Source organism: Phaethon aethereus, assembly GCF_964289735.1.
Source record: "Phaethon aethereus genome assembly, chromosome: Z".
Lineage (NCBI taxonomy): Eukaryota > Metazoa > Chordata > Aves > Phaethontiformes > Phaethontidae > Phaethon > Phaethon aethereus.
Window position 1 is genome coordinate 32,135,291 of NC_138577.1, and position 19,290 is coordinate 32,154,580.

The window sequence follows — 19,290 nt, forward strand, 5'->3', positions numbered from 1 at the left end:
AAAATCCTAAATGTTTCATAAGCCTCATACTACATTATTTACTCTCACCCCTCTGTAAGCTACTGAAACATTTTCCTTTTTATTTTTAGTATTTCAAAAGCCTCAAGATCAGCTGCAACAAATTTGAAGTTAGTCTAAAAGAAATGCCTTGCAATCTGCTGAAAACAAAGCAAATTAGCTCATTTAGGGACTAATGCTCACATGGACAGTTAATCTATTAACATTTCTTTTGGATAGTTAAAATCGGTTGTTGTTTGCATTGTAATAACCTATATATGTGTTTAGGTACCGCGCAGGTCCCAAATAATCTGTTTTATCAAGCCAAGGTATCATTGTGATACCTTGTGATATCATCATGCTATTGTTTATCTTGTGATAAGCAGGACAATCACTAGCAGAGTTGGTGTTGCATTTGTGTGAACAGTGCTATGCAGCAGAGGACAATTTAGGAAAATGTAGCGATGTAAGAGAAAAGAAAGACTTGGTATAGATATAAGATACCAGTTAGGAAAGGAATGAAAGGATAATGCCATTGTTGACAGTAGAAATGGACACGGCTGTGGAAAAATGACTGTCCAGAAAATGTGTGGAGAACAAATCTCACTTGCAAGTGGAATTGAAGAGGCAGTTCTTTGAAGCAATGCAAACCCCAGATATCAAAATTTCACAGGAATATTAAGTCACAGACTTGGTATGGAATAGGGAGAGAAAAACAAATGCTTATTTGATTTTATCTTGTTTAGTTTATGTATATCATGTATAGTCACTAAATAAGGACGGATTCTATCAGAACACCTACATCTGCTTGTAACTGTATTCCATATCAATGGATCAAGAGCAATCACTGGGGTACACGAATGGGTCACATTCCAAGAGAAACACATTCTTCCCTTTGTTCCAACAACCAGCAAGTTCTTCTAGAACATCTGATTATTGGAGATCATTAAGCAAATCTTTAGCAATAAAGATCAACAGGTTAGTTAGTAGTGAGATAAACCCATTATTATTATATGCAATAATAATTGCAACTTAGCAAAGAGCCTTTTAGCTTAACCAAAATACAAACTAATTCATCTGGAAATTAAAATACAGCTGGAAGAGATGATGTTTTGGAAAGCAGTGACTCAAAGGTCACTGCATACGGTAACATGCAATACTTTCTCAAATAATCTGACATATATGATATAGTCAGTTCCTTCCCATTGCAAAGGTTGTAAAAGCACTCCTAGCTCTTTTATCCTTCAACAGTTGCATACAAAGATTATCTAGGGACTAACCTCAGTGCCACTGAAGTCTTCTGGATCTTTATGAGAACATCTTGGTCATATACTGTGGCTTGAGATAGGAGCTATTAGATTCTGTTGCCTACCTTCTATCAAAGCACTGAAATTCAGTGTTTACTAGAATGTGGCATTAGAAAGTTCATTGGAGTTACTAATAAGTTTGAAGTCCAAGTAGTTCGGCTGCAGAATCATAGTTTCCAGAAGACTGTGAAAACTAGATGGTGTTTACCCCAAGAGCAAGTCACACAAAGTCAGACACTGCATGAATTCAATTTAGATTAAGCAAGCCCAGAACATGCGTCCAGTGTTGAGAACCCACAACTGGAAATTAATGAGACCTGCACGAGTTGGACTAGGATTGCAAGCTACAGTAGCTCAAGGCATCATCTATTATGCCTTACTGCTTTCATACATTTTATAATGATTTGCAACATATAATGCTAGAAATAAAACACATGCAGTTGTGATATAAAGTTGTTAATAGAATTACATTTTTTAGCACATGAAAACAGAAAATAACTAATTTCTAAGTTCACTAAGCCCCAGCACTACCACAGAAATTAAGTGCAATGTCTTGCACTATGTTACAGGCATGAACATAATGTTACTGAGCTTAACTTTCAGAGACACTTTCGTCTCTTTAAAGACACTAACACTTTGAAGAAAGGAGACAAAAACAATGTCACAGAAAGAGTAAACCTTGCTGTTGTCCTCCCTCAGTTTTCAGTGTGCACATGTACACATGGGAAATCATTTATTCCCAGCTGCGCCTATGATTTGGTTCTATGTAAATGTCAAGAATCTTATCTATTGACCACTATAAATCCAGTGTTCCTGCCACCCTATCATGTCTCAGTAATTTACAAAAGCTGATCATGGCCCCAAATTTTTTCTGATCAAGTAGTTGATGGTACAGACTTACGTTTCCCATATTTTTATTTGCCTAGAAAACATCACCTACAGACTTACGCTGGTTTTATTCATGTCTTAGAAATGTCTGCTTTGATGAAAGATTTTTCCATTACTCTGTTTTTTAGTGGGGAAAAAACCCTACAAACCAAACCGATTTATTTCCTTTCCCAGGAATTGACAAATACAGCGTGTCTTTAAATAAAAATTCTCAAATCAGGTTAGAAGTACAAACAAGTTAACTCAAGTGCAGTTTGTGTTTGTTTTAAATTAGGTTTTAACTTTAAATTCCATTCCAGTAACTTCTGTGTCCTGCAAAATAAGTAATTAACTACTGAATTCTTATCACTAGCTGTAGGCACTGACTTGGAAAATTTAAGTCTTGGGTAAAATGCACATAAATCTACTTTTTTACTTGAAGATGTATACCTTTTATACTGTAACTTGAAATAAATACCAGCATCCCTTCACAATGTCTGTACAAGAACAGCATTTTAATTCCAGCAAGAAAACCACTCTGTCAATTTTGCTCTTTTCTAATTCAATTCTAATTTAAACAAAAAAGTAACATAATAATTACTGTCTTACTCATCAAATAATAGCCTCCGAATTCTCTTGGGTTTTGGTATGGACTACCTCCATAGTTTAGCAGGCAGGCATGTAAGTATTTTTTCACTGTTAGCTCTGTAATGAAAGTTAGCCTTTTATGGTACGTAGTTAACTAAGGTATTTCCTGCAATCTAAATACGATAAACACTAGATGAAAATCAACATTTCAAGATACACTATTATTTATATGCAGAGTAGCTATATGCTCATGATAATGCTATGGTATTGCAATATGGTAGAAAACCTCCATGCACAAAAACCAAGAAAGTATTTCACACCAGAACAATATCCTCAAACTCCTTCAAGATATTAGTATAATCCTGTGGTCCTAAAGCTGATAGTGAGCTTCACAGGAACTAGAAAGAACAGAATCCTTTATCTAACACTGAGGGAAGGTCTTATCACAATTAATGCATTGCTACAGCCTCTGGAGGTAGTGTATCATAAGCAATAGGAAGAAGGGTAAGTGCCATATACCCTAATACTGACAGAACAGAACATGATACAGTAGTTGAATAATAACAGAGAGGGCTAAATCATCTGTCTCACCCTGTCTCATACAACCTCCTGCCCCCTCACAAAGAAATCTGCTCCTATAACCAGAATATTGATTCAGGGCTTTTTAATAACAGATCAAATCCCAGTGAAGCAATAACCTTCTTCCACAAAATCCTCAATTGATCTAAAGACAGAGATGTAAGAACTGGTAGGATAGTAAGTCATCGCTTCCTTCCACCAATCCCCCTTTATCAAATAAAACTGCTAAAACCAAAGACCAAAATCACACTATGAAAGAACAATTAATGCATCTATACCCAGAGAACAAAAATTCAAAGTAAGCAATTTCCTCTGTGATAGTGAATAGCTGATATGCTTTATGCATATACATGTTCTCTATCCGGACAACTTAAAATATCAGAAAAAGCTTTATAAAAATGTACCTAAATAGAATACATCATTCCATATAAAGAAATTCTTATTTGTCACATTCAAAAATTAAAGTAAATATGTTACTAAAAAGCATTCATTATCAATAAAAAAAGAACTGAGATCTTCAACACTCAGTCCAAGATCTTTTTCCACATGGAAATAAAGCAATAAAAGCACACACAATGCAAAACTGCCAGAAAACCCTCTAAACCAAGGGACACAGTAGATGAAAACAGAGGAGAAATCTTATAAATTATATTGTCAGGACCTGTAAGCTAGATAGATAAGGGAACCTTAGTTACAGACATCTAAAAATTCTGATGAAGTACTCCAGACCTATAGTCCAAGAAATATGGTATTGCCACTGTTAGGAATATGTCACAGGGTTTGTACTAAATCTGCAAGACCTCAAGACTTGGGCTTGTCAAGCTTCCTTTGTCTAGACTTGTCTGTCTAGAGCTAGCCTAGAGCTTTGTTCTAGCTTAGCTGTAACAGTAATTGTCAAACAATCAGATAAATGTTACTATTTCCACTTTAGCTTAGCTTTTCATGATTGTGTTGCATAAAAACGCTGATGCACTGCTCTTAGAGGCAGTAATATTAAATAGCTATTCTGCGTAGAATAAACAATTCATGACCCTAGATTAAAAATGTAGCAAAGAGGATCAACGAGCAAACAATATTCACGAAGTATCTAGCAAATGTAAAACACACCATATATAGTAAATTCAGATGTAATACGGAAATGGAAACCAATGAAGAATGAATAAGGTGTGGACTGTGCTAGAAAACATAGTAAAAATAGCTGCAGGTGGACCCAGTGTGAGCAGAGAGCCCCCACCATTCTCCAGGCATAACACCTGTGATAGTGGTAACTTGCTGTAACCCTTTCTCAGATGAAAGACACTGACATTAGTATGCAAAGGGGTAGTAAAAAGGCAAGCACAATGCCAGAGAAAAAGGGATGGATACTAGGAAGGAGTAGGAAGATAACAACTTTAACTGCATTGATAATAATTCCTTGATCTGACAGCTAAGATTACAAGTGGAGTAATAATAAATTCTTGGGTTTGCATACAAGGTGTGTGTTGGCAAACAAACCACACAAATTGTAGTACAACAAATTGCTGAAGAATGTGGTTTGGATGCAACAGCATCCATAATTACCAAGTAAATGGCTACATTTGATTAATACATTACAATTTATGTAAGAAGAAAGCTCATGTCAAGTATAGGGGATTCACTTGGCTTCGTAATACAGGTGCAGCCGTAATATTCTTTATCTGTTCTAAACTGCCAGGTACACCTATGTCATAATAACAACAATGCATTTCTGTTTCAGGATAAAGTGACACACTTGACAAGCAAAATTGTTATTAACCAGACACAAATGTAGATAACATAATTCAAATATTCTCATATTATACAATGTAGGTGACAACTTGTAAGTTACACCTCTTGTATTATTATTATTACCCCTCCCATTATAATAAACCCAAGTAACTTTCAACTGTAAACAAATCACGATATAAAATGCATGGGAAGAATTGCGTTATAAGAGTACAACAGTTACATTTGACAAAGACAGTGAAACCTAACAAACTTCTTACGTTTCGAATCAAAAGAACCAGGTAACACTCTCCTCATATATATTCTAACTGCGTCCTTTGTTACTATCATATATGGGCTTAAATCAATGCTAGCTTGCAAGTGCTTTACTTTGAACTAAAAAATAATTCTTTCATCAGATATGATGTAATATTTATTCCAGAGATGTCTGTACACTGAATTAATGTCTTCACCCTAACTATGGGTTGCAGACTTCTTATTGCATTTGTTAGAGCAGTACTGTCACTTGATAGATTATGGAAGCATCCTATATCTGATTTTGAGTTAGAATTAAGATTCTGATTTAGCATGGTCATAAAATAAATCAAACATATAATCATAGGAAGACAACCCAAAACACAAACCAGTGATCACTCTAGTCAATCACATAATTTACAAACTAATCCTATTTTCTGAAAGTGAAACAGACAATTACTGGAGGGGGAGTAACAGGACAAAGTAACTGTAACACAATTCTGTGAATCTGTCAGGATACACAGGCTCATCTTTCACAGATTTCAGTATGAAGAATAGAAAAAGATGAACTGCAATCTGAACATTTTCCTAAATATTTTAGCAGAAGAGAAGCTGGCCTCTGTGTTTTCTGTCACAGCAGAACTCACAGTCTATGCCAGCTTTGTTTAGGAATATGGTAAGTTTTTTGTTCGCTTCCAAAAATTCTGAAATGTCACTCCCACATTGATACAGCTCTGAACAAGGTAATCCAGCAGCAAAACAAGAAGAGAAACAAATGTAATTTTTTTCAAAATATAGAACTTAGGTAATGAGAAAAACAATTCTTTAATCTCTGAAGGCAGCTGTCAACCTAGAGCCCCACTGTCCTTCACCTATCAAATAAATGGCATTGTAACATGTAATACATATTTTCAATAACTTCAATTTACATAAATGACATTTTTCCATTCTTAATCTAGAGTATAGAAGTATATGGCAAAACATGTTTCACATAGTCTTTAAAAATTCTGAGTAGTGACACAGGCTGGTCCCACCCTCTATGAATGAAAGCATAATCTGTAAAAAGGTTAATCTTCCTAAAAGCACTGAACAACAAATCGGCTGTTCACAACGTTGTTCACAACAACATGGGTAAATTCTTCCGCTGTAGGAAGGGAAGACAACCTGGATTAGGCTCACCTGCTAAGGACAGCTTTCTTACTGTGTTAAGGAAGTCTTTTATATCCCACTGACTGTGCAGAAGCTGACAAAGGGATTCAGATATAGAAACACAATAAAATCACGGAAACCTGAAGTTTCAAACAAAGAAGTCAGTAACATCTGATTCAGTTTTTTCCAGGGACTGTAAGCAGTCATGCCGTATGTATGTCATACACTGCCAAAAGTGCACATGCCAACAGCTCACATAAGAATTTACAAGTGATAAACGAAAAGAGAATCTTGAATAGCCTATTTAAGAATGACCGTTGGAGGTTAACAGTGGACTATCGTGGTTGCATGAAGTCATTCTGATGCTGAGCGCTGCTGTACGGGACATGCTAGAACTCCAGTATGAACTGTATTCAAATGATAATGCTACAGCTGATACCCCTAACACATTCTTCTCAATCCCTTTGGCAGCAGAGTGCAGGCCACAGTTTGTTTTCTCTTGGAGGGGCATCCAGTACACCTGGAACCACCCAAATATTAGTGTGGAAACACAGTCCTAATTATTTGCCATGCCCCCTTTTTGTACATGTTAAAGACCAATTTTGTCTTTTGCAGTTATGTATGGGATACATACTGTATGTATAGGATATCCCTTTGGTCAACTGGGGTCAGCTGTGTCCCCTCCCAACTTCTTGTACACCCCAGCCTACTTGCTGGTGGGGTGGTGTGAGAAGCAGAAAAGGTCTTGATGCTGTGCAAACATTGCTCAGCAAGAACTAAAACTTCCCTGTATTATCAACACTATTTTCGGCACAGATCCAAAACATAGCCCCATACCAGCTACTATAAAGAAAAGTAACTCTACCCCAGTCAAAACCAGTACAACAGGGAAGTCTAATGCATATTTAAGATACATTGTTCAGGATTTACAAGTGAGAAGAAAATAGACAAGACAGTATTTGAAAAATTAATTAAGCAAAATATGCTAATAGAGATGACCAAATCTGCTGGTGTTAACACCAGAAGTCTCTGATCCAAATAGTATTGCTCTTTTGAATCACTTTTGGATTACTTTCAACAAGTAAGTACCTGCAGACAATAAAGCAGCTTTCTAAATCTTATTTCTTCCTAAAGCCAGTAACACAGCAAAAATGGCAAAAGGTAGCTAAATGAAAAAAAGAGGTAGAGACGGTCCTTCCCAAGCAACATGATCTTACTTTGATGTTAGTGCCAAATTGAAAGCTGGTGCTGCTCCAAGTCAGGGATTAGACTAGGTAACTTCCAGAGGTCACATCAAACCTAGATTATTCTTTCTACGTTTCAAATGTGTATTGGAGAAAAGAACTTGGTGATGGAAAAGCATGTTCAGGGAAGGAGGAAATTCAAAATAATGTGCAGAAAAGAGGTCTACAGAAGTAGCAAAAGGAGACCCTCCTAATTCCTCTGGAAAAAATACTTATCTCATTTTATTAAACACAGGAATGAAATTACGTTACTACTTTCTTTAAATAGTAACTACAGCTGCTGCACCTTTCTATGCATTTGCCACTAGGATTGCAGCCAGGAAGACAGAAGGCCCTGCCTTCCGTCCTGAGGACAGAAGTTCCACGGTACATCCTATGGACAGAACTTACCCATAAACTGAAACTTTTTCAAACAATACTATGCTGTATATGTAATTTCATGTGAGTCCAACTAGAACAATCACAAGAATTCTATTTACAGAATTGTGCCTTAGTAAAAACTGTATGAATTCAGCTTTTCATCCAAGAAAATATTTTGACAATAAAAGAGCTTTGACTGAATAATTTTTCTTTCCAACTTAAAACATACTAGTTGGTAGAATCTAACTGAAAATATATATTTAATTTCACATCACACAACTTACATAGCTCCATTAGTGTAGACTGTGTCACTTCCCTCCACATACTGAACCTGGGCTGGGTAGACATGCTGCACCTGTTGCACAGTCTGCACTTGCTGTACCTGAAAACAAGAACACCAGAAATTTGGGATATTGTAACGAAGGACTGATGCTTCAGTGCACCTAATGGCTTCTAAACAATATGAGGTATCTCTGTTCTCATAATTACTGAAGGTATGTCATAGCAATAGCAAAGAAAGTTACTGTTCTAGAATATTTGTGCTGTTAAGTCTGGTAAATGGAGCCCTAACATTGAAGATGCACGCCCATGGAGCAATACATACCATCAGTGCCAAAGACAAAACTAATTGGAAAGTATAGTAAGGATGAAATGATGCATAACTTTGCACCAAGCTGACAAATTACATTTACTATGGAAGATGGTATCATCTGGCCACATGTATGCCTCTTCTTATTCCATTTCAGTCCTGAATAGAGCCTTAAAATCACAGCTCAAGTGTGTTGCAGTAATTATAGAAATAAAGGTTCTCATTAAGATGGTTTAATTATTGTTTAATTGGAGTTGAACTACAGTGATATGAGCTTTTTTCTCAGCAATGCTTTGGCCCAATGTACAATTATGGCTCAAAATCCCCCGTCTGAGTAACCCCTTTCCTGGAATATCATCAGCTATAACACACTCTGATGCAACGCAGTTTTACATCAATGAGCTAAACAACAAGAGGTAGTAAGGGATGGATTATCGTCACATATATTGCTGAGATGGCATGCCTGTTTTGTAAAAGCACACAAAGTCACAAATTAATTCCTTTGATTCATATAATATGTAGGGAAGCTCCAGGTTATGCAAATTTCCTCCCTAGTCTCAATGTTTTGTCTTCTGCCACAGCAAAGATTAAGAATTCCATATTTTACACCTGCCATCATTTAGAGAAGCTGTATTTTGGTTCAAGAGCAGTCCCAGAATCTAAAAGATGCAAAAGGACTTAAGAGATTTCACAGACTGGCATAATTTTTGCAAGGAACTGAATCAAGAAAGTGACAATGCACATACATAGTAAATAGATTTAACAAACTACTTTTAACTGACCGTTATTTTTCTCAGATATTTTGTTATGAGGCAACTTCAGCCTGATCAGTTGGTCCTAAGGCTTGCAAACACCATAATCCCAGATGAATCTGGGTTTCACGCATTTGGTGCATCATCTCCAAGAGCTCTTTGAGAATACCCTAGTTTAATAACTTCAGCTCTGCTGTGTTTTTAAAAGTTCTGTAAATAAGCACATTTTCCCTAATCTTTTATAGTATTGACTCAGACTGCGAAAGGAAAATTAAGATTTTCACAGAAACCTCCCCTTGAGGTTGACATTAAAACCCAAATTCTGAAAAAACCAAAACACCCAAGCTTTTGAATGCAGCTATATTAGCAAGAAAGAAAAGCAGATGTTTATGTTCATTAACAGCAATAAAACAAAACATGATGATTAAAATATCTATTAAAATCCAAAGTCTTTTGATTTCCCACAAGTCATTACATAAATTGACAAATATACCTGAAATTCAATTTCTCAACTTCAAAAACTGTTTTTTAAAGATGTTTTCTAATTATTACGGTAAGGTAAAGCTGTGTACATTTCCTATCCTAATAATATTTAGTTATTTAACAGAAAGATTCAGTTCCCAAAGTCAACACAAAAACCTCCAAATTACACCTGTTACTAGGCTTTAGAACAATTCTTTTAATTAAAAAAACCCAAATAGCTGTATTGTGCAAACATATTTTTAAAGAACTAAACTACTTCTATTTCTACCACCTTTGACTTCATTACTTAAATTAACTAAAATCATAATTTTATAGAACGCACTTGATCCAAATCCACTATAAGGAAGTTACGCCTGTAAGCCCGCTATGTGTCAGTGCCTCTCCGATCTGTGACAAAACTATCTACTCATGCAATAATTGGCTAAAATGTATACGTGCTTTACTGTGAAACATACATGCAACATATTATGATAGTTTTTAAGTTTGTCTATAAGAGTATTTCCTCCTCTTGGGTGACTCAAGTTCTACAAACTTTAATCAACAGGAAAAGGAAAGTCATTGATCAGTCTATTACAGAGCACCAAACTGATCTACTTAACCTATACAGTGAGAAAACATCTTGAAAGCAGGTTTAGTTCTTAAAACCAGTAATTTGTCACCTGCCATGTAATGTATATGCTCCATTTTCTGCCCCAGGAGTACGGCTAAGGAAACACTGTGGAAATAATGCTGTTGCCAGTATGAATTCCATGTTCTTGTCCAACCTCTCCCAAAATGCACTTTGTTCCTTATTCACACACACTGGATATGGCTTACTCCCTATTAAAACCCCCCACACTATTTTTCTATTAAAGGAAATGTGTTTTTCCCCCTGAACTTGCATACAGATAAAATGGAACTCGACAGTATGTACAAATACAACATTAAAAACTTCCTATCAGTAACTGCAGGTCACATTCCCTTTCTATATAAGGCATTACATTCTTCCACTATTCTTGGATACCATCTGCCACCATTTCAAAAACAGTAGATTCGGCATAGTGCAAGACCTTTATCATTGAACTGAGAGGACACTGCAAGGACAAAGTGGTATAGAGTGTATCAAAGCTCAGTGTCTACTGGACAGCAAATTGAAAAATTCCAAAATATCTTCATTTTCGAATTTGAAACAACAAAAAAATAATTTACCATAAAACAAAATTATCAAAAAATGTTTAAATCAAAATTTTCATTAATTTCAAATGTTCATCAATTTTTATAAATTCTTTATTAGCCTAATATGCACTACTACTAGAAATGTCATGACTGTTTATGCAAATAAAGTAACTTATTTCTTAAATCAACATTTAAGAACGTATGCATTATAGTGCTATTAAAACACCTTACCTACTTTTGTATATAAAAATGTTTTTCTTTTAAATTTTAACAATTAAGTTCAATACAAAAGGGCCATTGAATTAGGTTAATTTTTTTCCAATACAGTAATTAAAAAAGACTGTTTATAAAAAAAGTTATTTTGCTTCATCTTCTCTGAAACTCAGCACTGCTATGGTTAAATTGGTTATGGTGCCCAAGGAAGCTTTATTCACTACATTGTTTTGCAATGTACATAACAACCTTAAGGTAGAGCTAGAGGTAAATATTTTTCCTGCCAAGCAGTGACAAATAAAATAAGCGGCCTCTCGCAAGGCCTTGTATATGAAAATTATGCCATGCTCAAAATCTTTTTTATATGAAATCTCCAATACTGATTTTATTCCCTATTTTACTTCATTTTGGGAAAAATGTTTTAATGATAATTAAATCTAGTGCCTCTGGATTTTCATTTTAGTCTTCAATGACAGGAAGAAATGAAATGCATATATCTACTCTCAATAAGCACAATATTATTTGAGAAAAAATTGATTATGAAGAAACTGAACACCACCAAAAAACAACCAAAATTTTTTGTGGTAATTGTAAAAAATAAGAAAAAATTTCTTGTGTTTCATTTATCATTTTCCTTGCACCTTTTATTAAGCTGTTAAAAGAATTGTATTAGCCACTTTCTTTAGTTTTTGAGGAAGAGCAGAAATAGGATATGGCAGAAAGACTATTCAACAGAGATCTAAACCTAAATGGCCTTTTTGTACCAGAAAAACACTCCAAGAATTAAATTATTTGGGCTGAAAATAGAAAACAGAATGAAATATTTATTAAAAAGTGACAGTATGCAAGTTCAAAAATTGTATGTTCTGGAGTAGACTGGTGAGCTAATCATGGTAATTGTTATTGTCTCTCTGGAAAACAGAAAATTAACTGACTTGTATAGGAAATAATGAGTTAAGCAGGGTCAGAGAGAAGATCTTTCATTCCTCTTGCTTCAGTGATTGTAGCCTGAAATAAATAACTGGAATAGGATTAAAAGCAAGCAGCTGAAATGTTCCAGGAGAACAAAAGCGAAATGAAAAATTATTTCAATACACATGTATAATTATAATTACTAGTTGAAGGGGTAAAAAAGAAAAATAAGTTATATTCTTAATTATATTACCACACAGGAACAAATGAGGGACTAAGTTATATTGTATCTATGAGAGTTTGTCAACAAAAATAAAGTGCATAAAAGCATGAAATGCAGAAATTATACTGAAGCATATAAACAAAATTTAAGAAAGAATTTTGACTTCCAGTTTACGTTCAAAGTACTACTAAGAAAAGAGTAGAACAATAGGGCAAAACATATAAGGATTTTTAAATTCCATTTAAAAAATAACACATAATTACCTACAGTGCCTATTGAAACAGCTTGGATGTGCATAGTTTTGTGTTCTCAGAGATAAAAATCATTTTTGTGCCTTCATTAGTCTGAATTACTTTTGGCAAGCAACATATAAATAGCACATGTTGTAATATTCTAAGCACATTTATATTTATATACTGGGTAATGTCAGTTCATGATTATGTTTTTCATATGCTAAACATGATTTTGCATTAAAAGCAATTTTGATTAGCAGAAGTCTCCATCTCCAGTTAATGACACAATGCTTTGTGAACACAAAGGCTATCGTGTATGGTGAATATGAAGAAATGCTTTACTCAACTTCTGATACATGGATATACTTTCATAAATTAAAATTATATGACTGTTTCTAGTTTTATTTCTCCAATCATTCCACATTGCATGGCATAAACTATAAAGTGAAGTTAATTTTGAATCTTTAGAAGCTTACTGCACTGTGCTAAAGAGTGCCTGTTGAAAAAGCAATGATACATTAATGAAAAATCTCCACATCTAACGAAACAAAAGCCTAGGAAAATTCCTCAAGCTATTAAAATAGAATTTAACTACAATCCCACCTTTTTGGTCTTACTCTTGTTGCTTTTTGCTTACATGTGGACATGTTTGTCCCCTTACCATTCCCCTCTATCCCAGCTCAATAGTGACAGCTGCTGTGCTGCATGAAACCACTTGCCACCAGTGCCTCTTTTACCAGAGGGGAAGCGCTGGTTTTCATTAATGGTACATTTTTTTCCCTATTTTTGGAGCATCACAGCAGACTTATGAGCGCTACATTTATACTAGATATATGCAGATTAGGTTTTTGTTCTAGTTGAAAATATCAAAAAAGTTACTTTTAAGCAAATGCGAAAGAGACAGCAAGCTTCTATAAAAACACAGTTGTAGGAAAAAGGATCTTACTCCATCCTTCCACTTATTCAGCTTGCTCTTCAGGGCAAAAATGTTTAATTCTGAAAAAGATATCACACATTTTGTGAGCATAAATAAATCACTGATGCTATGAAAATAACCCCAAATTAATGCCTGCATGAGATGTCATTTAAGTATGGTATATATACACGAATGGAAACATGGGAAACAAAGACCTCACTAGGATAAATTAAGTACTATACACTGCTTTAATATGAAATAAAAAAAATGTATTATTCAGTAAAAAGTACTAATAAATTACTGTAAACATGATAATAGAGAAGTTTCAGTTTATGCCAAATTTTTGGGTATACACAAATGCTTATGTTACAGGATATTTGAATTTAACAGAACTCAAGAAGTGCCCTATTGTTTTAGCAAATTACATTCACAAGACAATATAATCCAAAGGTGAATATTCACATATATTTTGGATACTGCTGACATTATTTAATGTCTCTTGTAAGCCATAGAAAAAAATGAAAGCATATCTTGTATACTATGCATCTAAAACCTTACCTCCAACTTTCAACATTTATAATTTGAATATGCAGAAATAATAAGCCCTTCCTCTGCTATCAAAAGAATGACTTTATGAAATTACAACTCCTTCTCCTGATTTTCTGTAGGAAAATTGGTCTATTCCTATCAAATGTACATAAAACCAATATTAACTTTAGGCAAACGTGACCTATACACAGATAATTCCTCAGGGTAGATCACACCTACAATTTCCTCAACACAGTGATTGTTTCAATGTTTTATATTCCTTTTTTTTTTTTTTAAACCCTACAATTGAAATTACCTATCACAGAATCACAGAATAGTTAGAGTTGGAAGAGTCCTTTAAAGGTCATCTAGTCCAACCCCCTGCAATGACCAGAGACATCTTCAACTAGAGCAGGTTGCTCAGAGCCCCGTCCAACCTGATGTTGAAGAATGTTTCCAGGGATGGGGCATCTATCACCTCTCTGGGAAACCTGGGCCAGTGCTTAACCACCCTCGTTGTGAAAAATTTCGTCTTTACATCTAGCTGAAATCTACCCTCCTTTAGTTTAAAACCATTACCCCTTATCCTATCGCTACAGGCCCTGCTAAAAAGTCTGTCCCCATCATTCTTATAAGCTCCCTTTAGGTATTGAACAGCTGCCATAAGGTCTCCCTGGAGCCTTCTCTTCTCCAGGCTGAACAACCCCAACTCTCTCAGCCTGCCCTCATAGGAGAGGTGTTCCATCCCTCTGATCATTTTGGTGGCCCTCCTCTGGACCCACTCCAACAGGTCCATGTCTTTCCTGTTCTGAGGGCTCCAGAGCTGGACGCAGGACTCCAGGTGGGGTCTCACCAGAGCAGAGTAGAGGGGCAGAATCACCTCCCTTGACCTACTGGCCACGCTGCTTTGGATGCAGCCCAGGATACAGTTGGCTTTCTAGTCTGCGAGCACACATTGCCAGCTTGTGTCCAGCTTTTTAGCCACCAGTACCTCCAAGTCCTATCCTACCTACATTTTTCATCACATTACCTGCTGGCATACCGCATTCACATCTCCACTCTTCCTTTTCTCCTCACCACACATCCACTTCCATAATCTATCCTCTCTCTACACAAATCTCACACACACACTGTGTTTTAATCACTGCAGTACTGTCTGCACTGGATTTCCCAACATTCTTACTGCATCTTCAATCCCTACAAAATTTTGAAGAAACTCCTATTCCTTGGCTGGGCTGATCCCTTAGCTTTCCTTTCTGAAACATTATGCTGATTCCTACGGTCAGTGTTAAGAGTCAACTGGGAAAACATAGTCTGATGTCCCCACAGGGAAAAATAAAATACTGATGGAGTATTCAATAAAAGGGAATACTCAGGAACAGCAGTACTACAGGAGATGTGAGGTTGATCAGGGACAGGCTTACATACTCAGATAGTGTAACAAAATATTCAGTTTCCTGTTCTCATTAAGGTACAAGCAAGCAAGAAAAAAAACCAATCTCCTTCTAGGCTTCTGTGTTTCGATATGAGTATCACGTTTATAAAGGACAACCGGAGTAACTTCAGAAAAGATACAAACAGTCAGTGACAAAGTTTAACGCATTATTTATCTGGGAAAAAAAGGAGCCAATTTTATCCTAGAAGTTTTCAGAAAGGTAGAAACTTTGCACAAGCAATGTTTATAAACACCAAAGCCCTTGCTCATTCTTCAGTTGCTCGTGACAAAAATAGAACAGAAACGCATAGAAGATCCTATCCTTACAGTTCAATAAGTCCAATTATTAGAACTACTATACTATAACGTATCCTATATGCCACTAACCGGTTACCAATCTTCAATCCCTCACACTGATCAGTACTTCACATGGATAAAATTCAGTACGTAGTATTAGACCATCGTATGTATAACCTATTTGCTTAAACCAAGCAACTGTGTAGCACTACCAAATTGCCATCTTTCATCTGAAAAGCTGAAATACATGAATAACAAAGAACAAATCACATAAACTACATCTATTAAACACCTGTCATCACGAAAGAACATAAAAATCAGACAACTTATCCAGAGAGTATTTCATGAAGAAAAAAAGTCTTGCACTTCACAAACTTTAGGAAAGAGTTAACTGGACAAAATCTCCTACAAGGATTAGCTAAACTCAAGTATCATGGTAGCTTCAGTTAAATCTTAACATAGTATTCAAAAGCCTCTATCCTAAGCAACATTCAAGCAAAAAGAGAGTGCGCTATTTAACAGTCTGAACTCAGGAGAACGTATTTCAAACGATTCTTGATTCACTAGTGGTGAATTCTGAGCAAACACAAAGACAAGCATTTAAATAACATTTCTAAGTCCAAATTCAATACTTTTCTGAGTATTTTTTTTTAAAAACAAGCTTGCATCCTAAAACATACATGAAGATATAAGCAGAAACTATAGTAATGGAACTATGAGGCATTACAAATTGAGTCTGTACATCATGAAAAAAATGATGTGAAATGTATGAGACTGTGGAACACATATATAAAAATGCACCACCTGGAATTTTAGAACTTAAATGCTGAAGAACTTAATTTCATTTAAGGCAAAAATTTTCTGTGCTCGACTGGCACAGAAACAAATTACACTATTTTATAAACTATGACCAGTTCTCATATTATTGCTTCTGAAACTGTGAAGTCAGTTTTCGATTAAAAACAACATCAGACGTCACCCACAATACCAGTCACACGGACAGCTAATTTCTGTGTATTCCAGAAAAGTCTTGGGACAGCTGTCACAGCTTTCACATTCAGTCCTTGTTTTCTACCTCCATACTTCTCCTTTTTTCCTCCCCATTTTCTTCAGCCACCACTCTTTCCAAAGCTTGTGGGTGCTGCATAGGTGAATGACTGCCTCAGGTAACAGAGATGTGCACTGTGCTGGCTGCTACAAAAGTCTTCTTACTTCCCTGGCAAATGCACACTGTGAATTACTTATTATCATACCACACATACTTTCATGACATAGTGCAAAGTCTGCGGTGAGTCAAGCCTAGAGATGCAAAGGACAGTGCTTTTCATTTTTACATTTGTATTCCACTTACTCAGACAACCAAATGAAAGGAGAAATTATACAGCCAATAAAATCAGAAACATACTCACTATTCATTATTTCAATAAAAAATGTAAATATTCAGTAACATAAACTAAATTTCTATGAGCTCTTATATGAATTCCATAACAACCTCCAGTTAGAATCATGTATGTGTACTACTGGTGCTTGTCAGATGCTCCAGCAAAAAGAACAGACCCTGAAAGCTTGCCTTTCTCTGGCTATTTTAATTCCAGAAAAATATAATTGATAAAAGCAGAGCAAAAGAGTTAATTTAGCAGCCTTGTACAAAATCAAGTTCTTCACCACAATGAAGAACCATGCTTCCTGATTATTAATATTTTTAATATTCCCCAAACTAAGAGTCACCTACCTGTTGCTGAACTGGTACTTGCTGTACTACCTGTGTGGGCACTGCTGCCTGGCCAGCCACAGATGTCTGTAAAGTCACAGTTGAACCTGTATCTGATCCAGTCTCTGATGTCTGCATTGTGATCTCTGAATAAAAGATGTAAAATTAAAAGGTTAGTGCATTAATTTTTTTCTTTTGTCACTTATATTAGCACACTAATTTGTTGCTTGTCTCTATTTGGATCTCAAAATTAGCTAATATCAACCTTGGTATAAGCCAAAAGGTTTTTCCCCCCTAGTAGCATATGAATTAGCACAAATGGGTTTTTAGCTTGCTTTATCTTACTTATATTAATAATGTATTTTATTTACATGTACAGAAACATATCACATCTCTGCATTTTGTCACTTTAGACAAACTTAACCCAGTAAAATCAGCACCAAATCTTCTCTGAGCTTCAAAGTAACTGGTCATCATTCAACACTGTTTTTCCTCTCGCTTACTGAATTATACTAAAAACTCTATACATTCAAATTCAAAGTCAAATTTCTAGAAGGCCACAGGATGAAGGGCTGTGATCTGGAAAGCAAACTCTGAAAAGCATTTAATGAGTCACAGTGAAGAAGCAAATTAAATAACATTCTTCAGTAGAAAGCATTAAAGCAACCACCATAGTTTAAAATCTGAGAAGAAATTTTCAACACTAACACCACATAGAGGTCCATACGCAGTAGAAAAGTACCTAAAGATCATGGTCTTGACATGTAAAGGAACAATGGAAATTTCTCTAGAATACAGAAATGGTTTGAGAAACACGGAAAATGCCTTACAAAGAAAACTTATCAGAAAGACAACTGAGGACGACTTATGCTTTCATAGGAAAAACTACAACATTCCTCAATTTTGCACAGCAGAAATGACAATATAATTGACTAGGTGACAAACAAAAATTTATTAAAAAATCAGGAATTAAATAAATAAAAAAGTCTAAGTAGTGGATGATTAACTGGTGAAAATAAGCAAATGAGGCAGGTTCTTCTCCACCTGGAACCTTCAAAACAGAAGGCTGTATGCTTCTGTGAAGAAGTACAGTAAACAAATACAAATTACTAGTCTGTAAACCAAATGTTCTGTGTAAAAGTTTTAGCACCCTTAATCTCTATTAATCTACATTAGCTACAGAATACTTTGGCAACCTGAGGACCAATGTAACTAAAAATGATTAGCTTTATCACGGACAATAAAAGAAGTTATATAAAAAAAAAAAAATCCTACAAATGCTTAGAATGTCCTATCCAGGTAATTTTTTACTTTAACTGAACAGACCCAGATGGCCAACATGGAAGAAAGTAGACTTTAATCCCTGCCCCCAACAAATAACACCCCCCCCAACAATATTTTGAGACAAAATCATAATAAAAAGTGTGTCTATTCAGGGGTATACCAATATATACCAGGAAAAATTCATCACTGTACAAAAAAAACTCAAAGTCTCTCGGAAAATTCAATGTTCTCCTTACTTAAGAGCTGAAACAGCTGCAACAACAGATCTTCCTTTCAAGGCTGGGTTCCACAGCACTTTAAGCTGATCTACAGCTGGGTTTCTGCAGTCCCTCCCTCCAACTACTTCTGATTCATTTTGCACTCAAATTTAGTCAGTGCAAAGCAGGAAACAGCTATAAAAATTTGCAATGGAGGCGGAGGATAGTGGAAGTACCTTGCCAACTGGGACCATCATTGTTTTAAACTCCATGGAACCATGCCTGTGGTACCTG

The 19,290-nt window shown here is 35.5% G+C and overlaps 1 protein-coding gene across 3 annotated transcripts in view; it reads right to left on the reverse strand.

The window, feature by feature from the left end:
• RFX3 (regulatory factor X3) overlaps positions 1 to 17,661 on the reverse strand; it is a gene marked incomplete at its 5' end in the record, with an annotated part of 61,197 nt that extends 43,536 nt beyond the window's left edge. For 2 of the 3 annotated variants that reach the window (XM_082013540.1, XM_082013539.1), the window contains 2 exons: positions 8,353 to 8,450; positions 17,537 to 17,653. In XM_082013540.1, coding sequence (XP_081869666.1) covers positions 8,353 to 8,450; positions 17,537 to 17,653 — 215 coding nt within the window. Of the gene's footprint in view, positions 1 to 8,352; positions 8,451 to 17,536 lie in introns of all 3 variants that reach the window. The other variant, XM_082013538.1, reaches the window with a different exon arrangement.
• Positions 17,662 to 19,290: the final 1,629 nt, after the last annotated feature.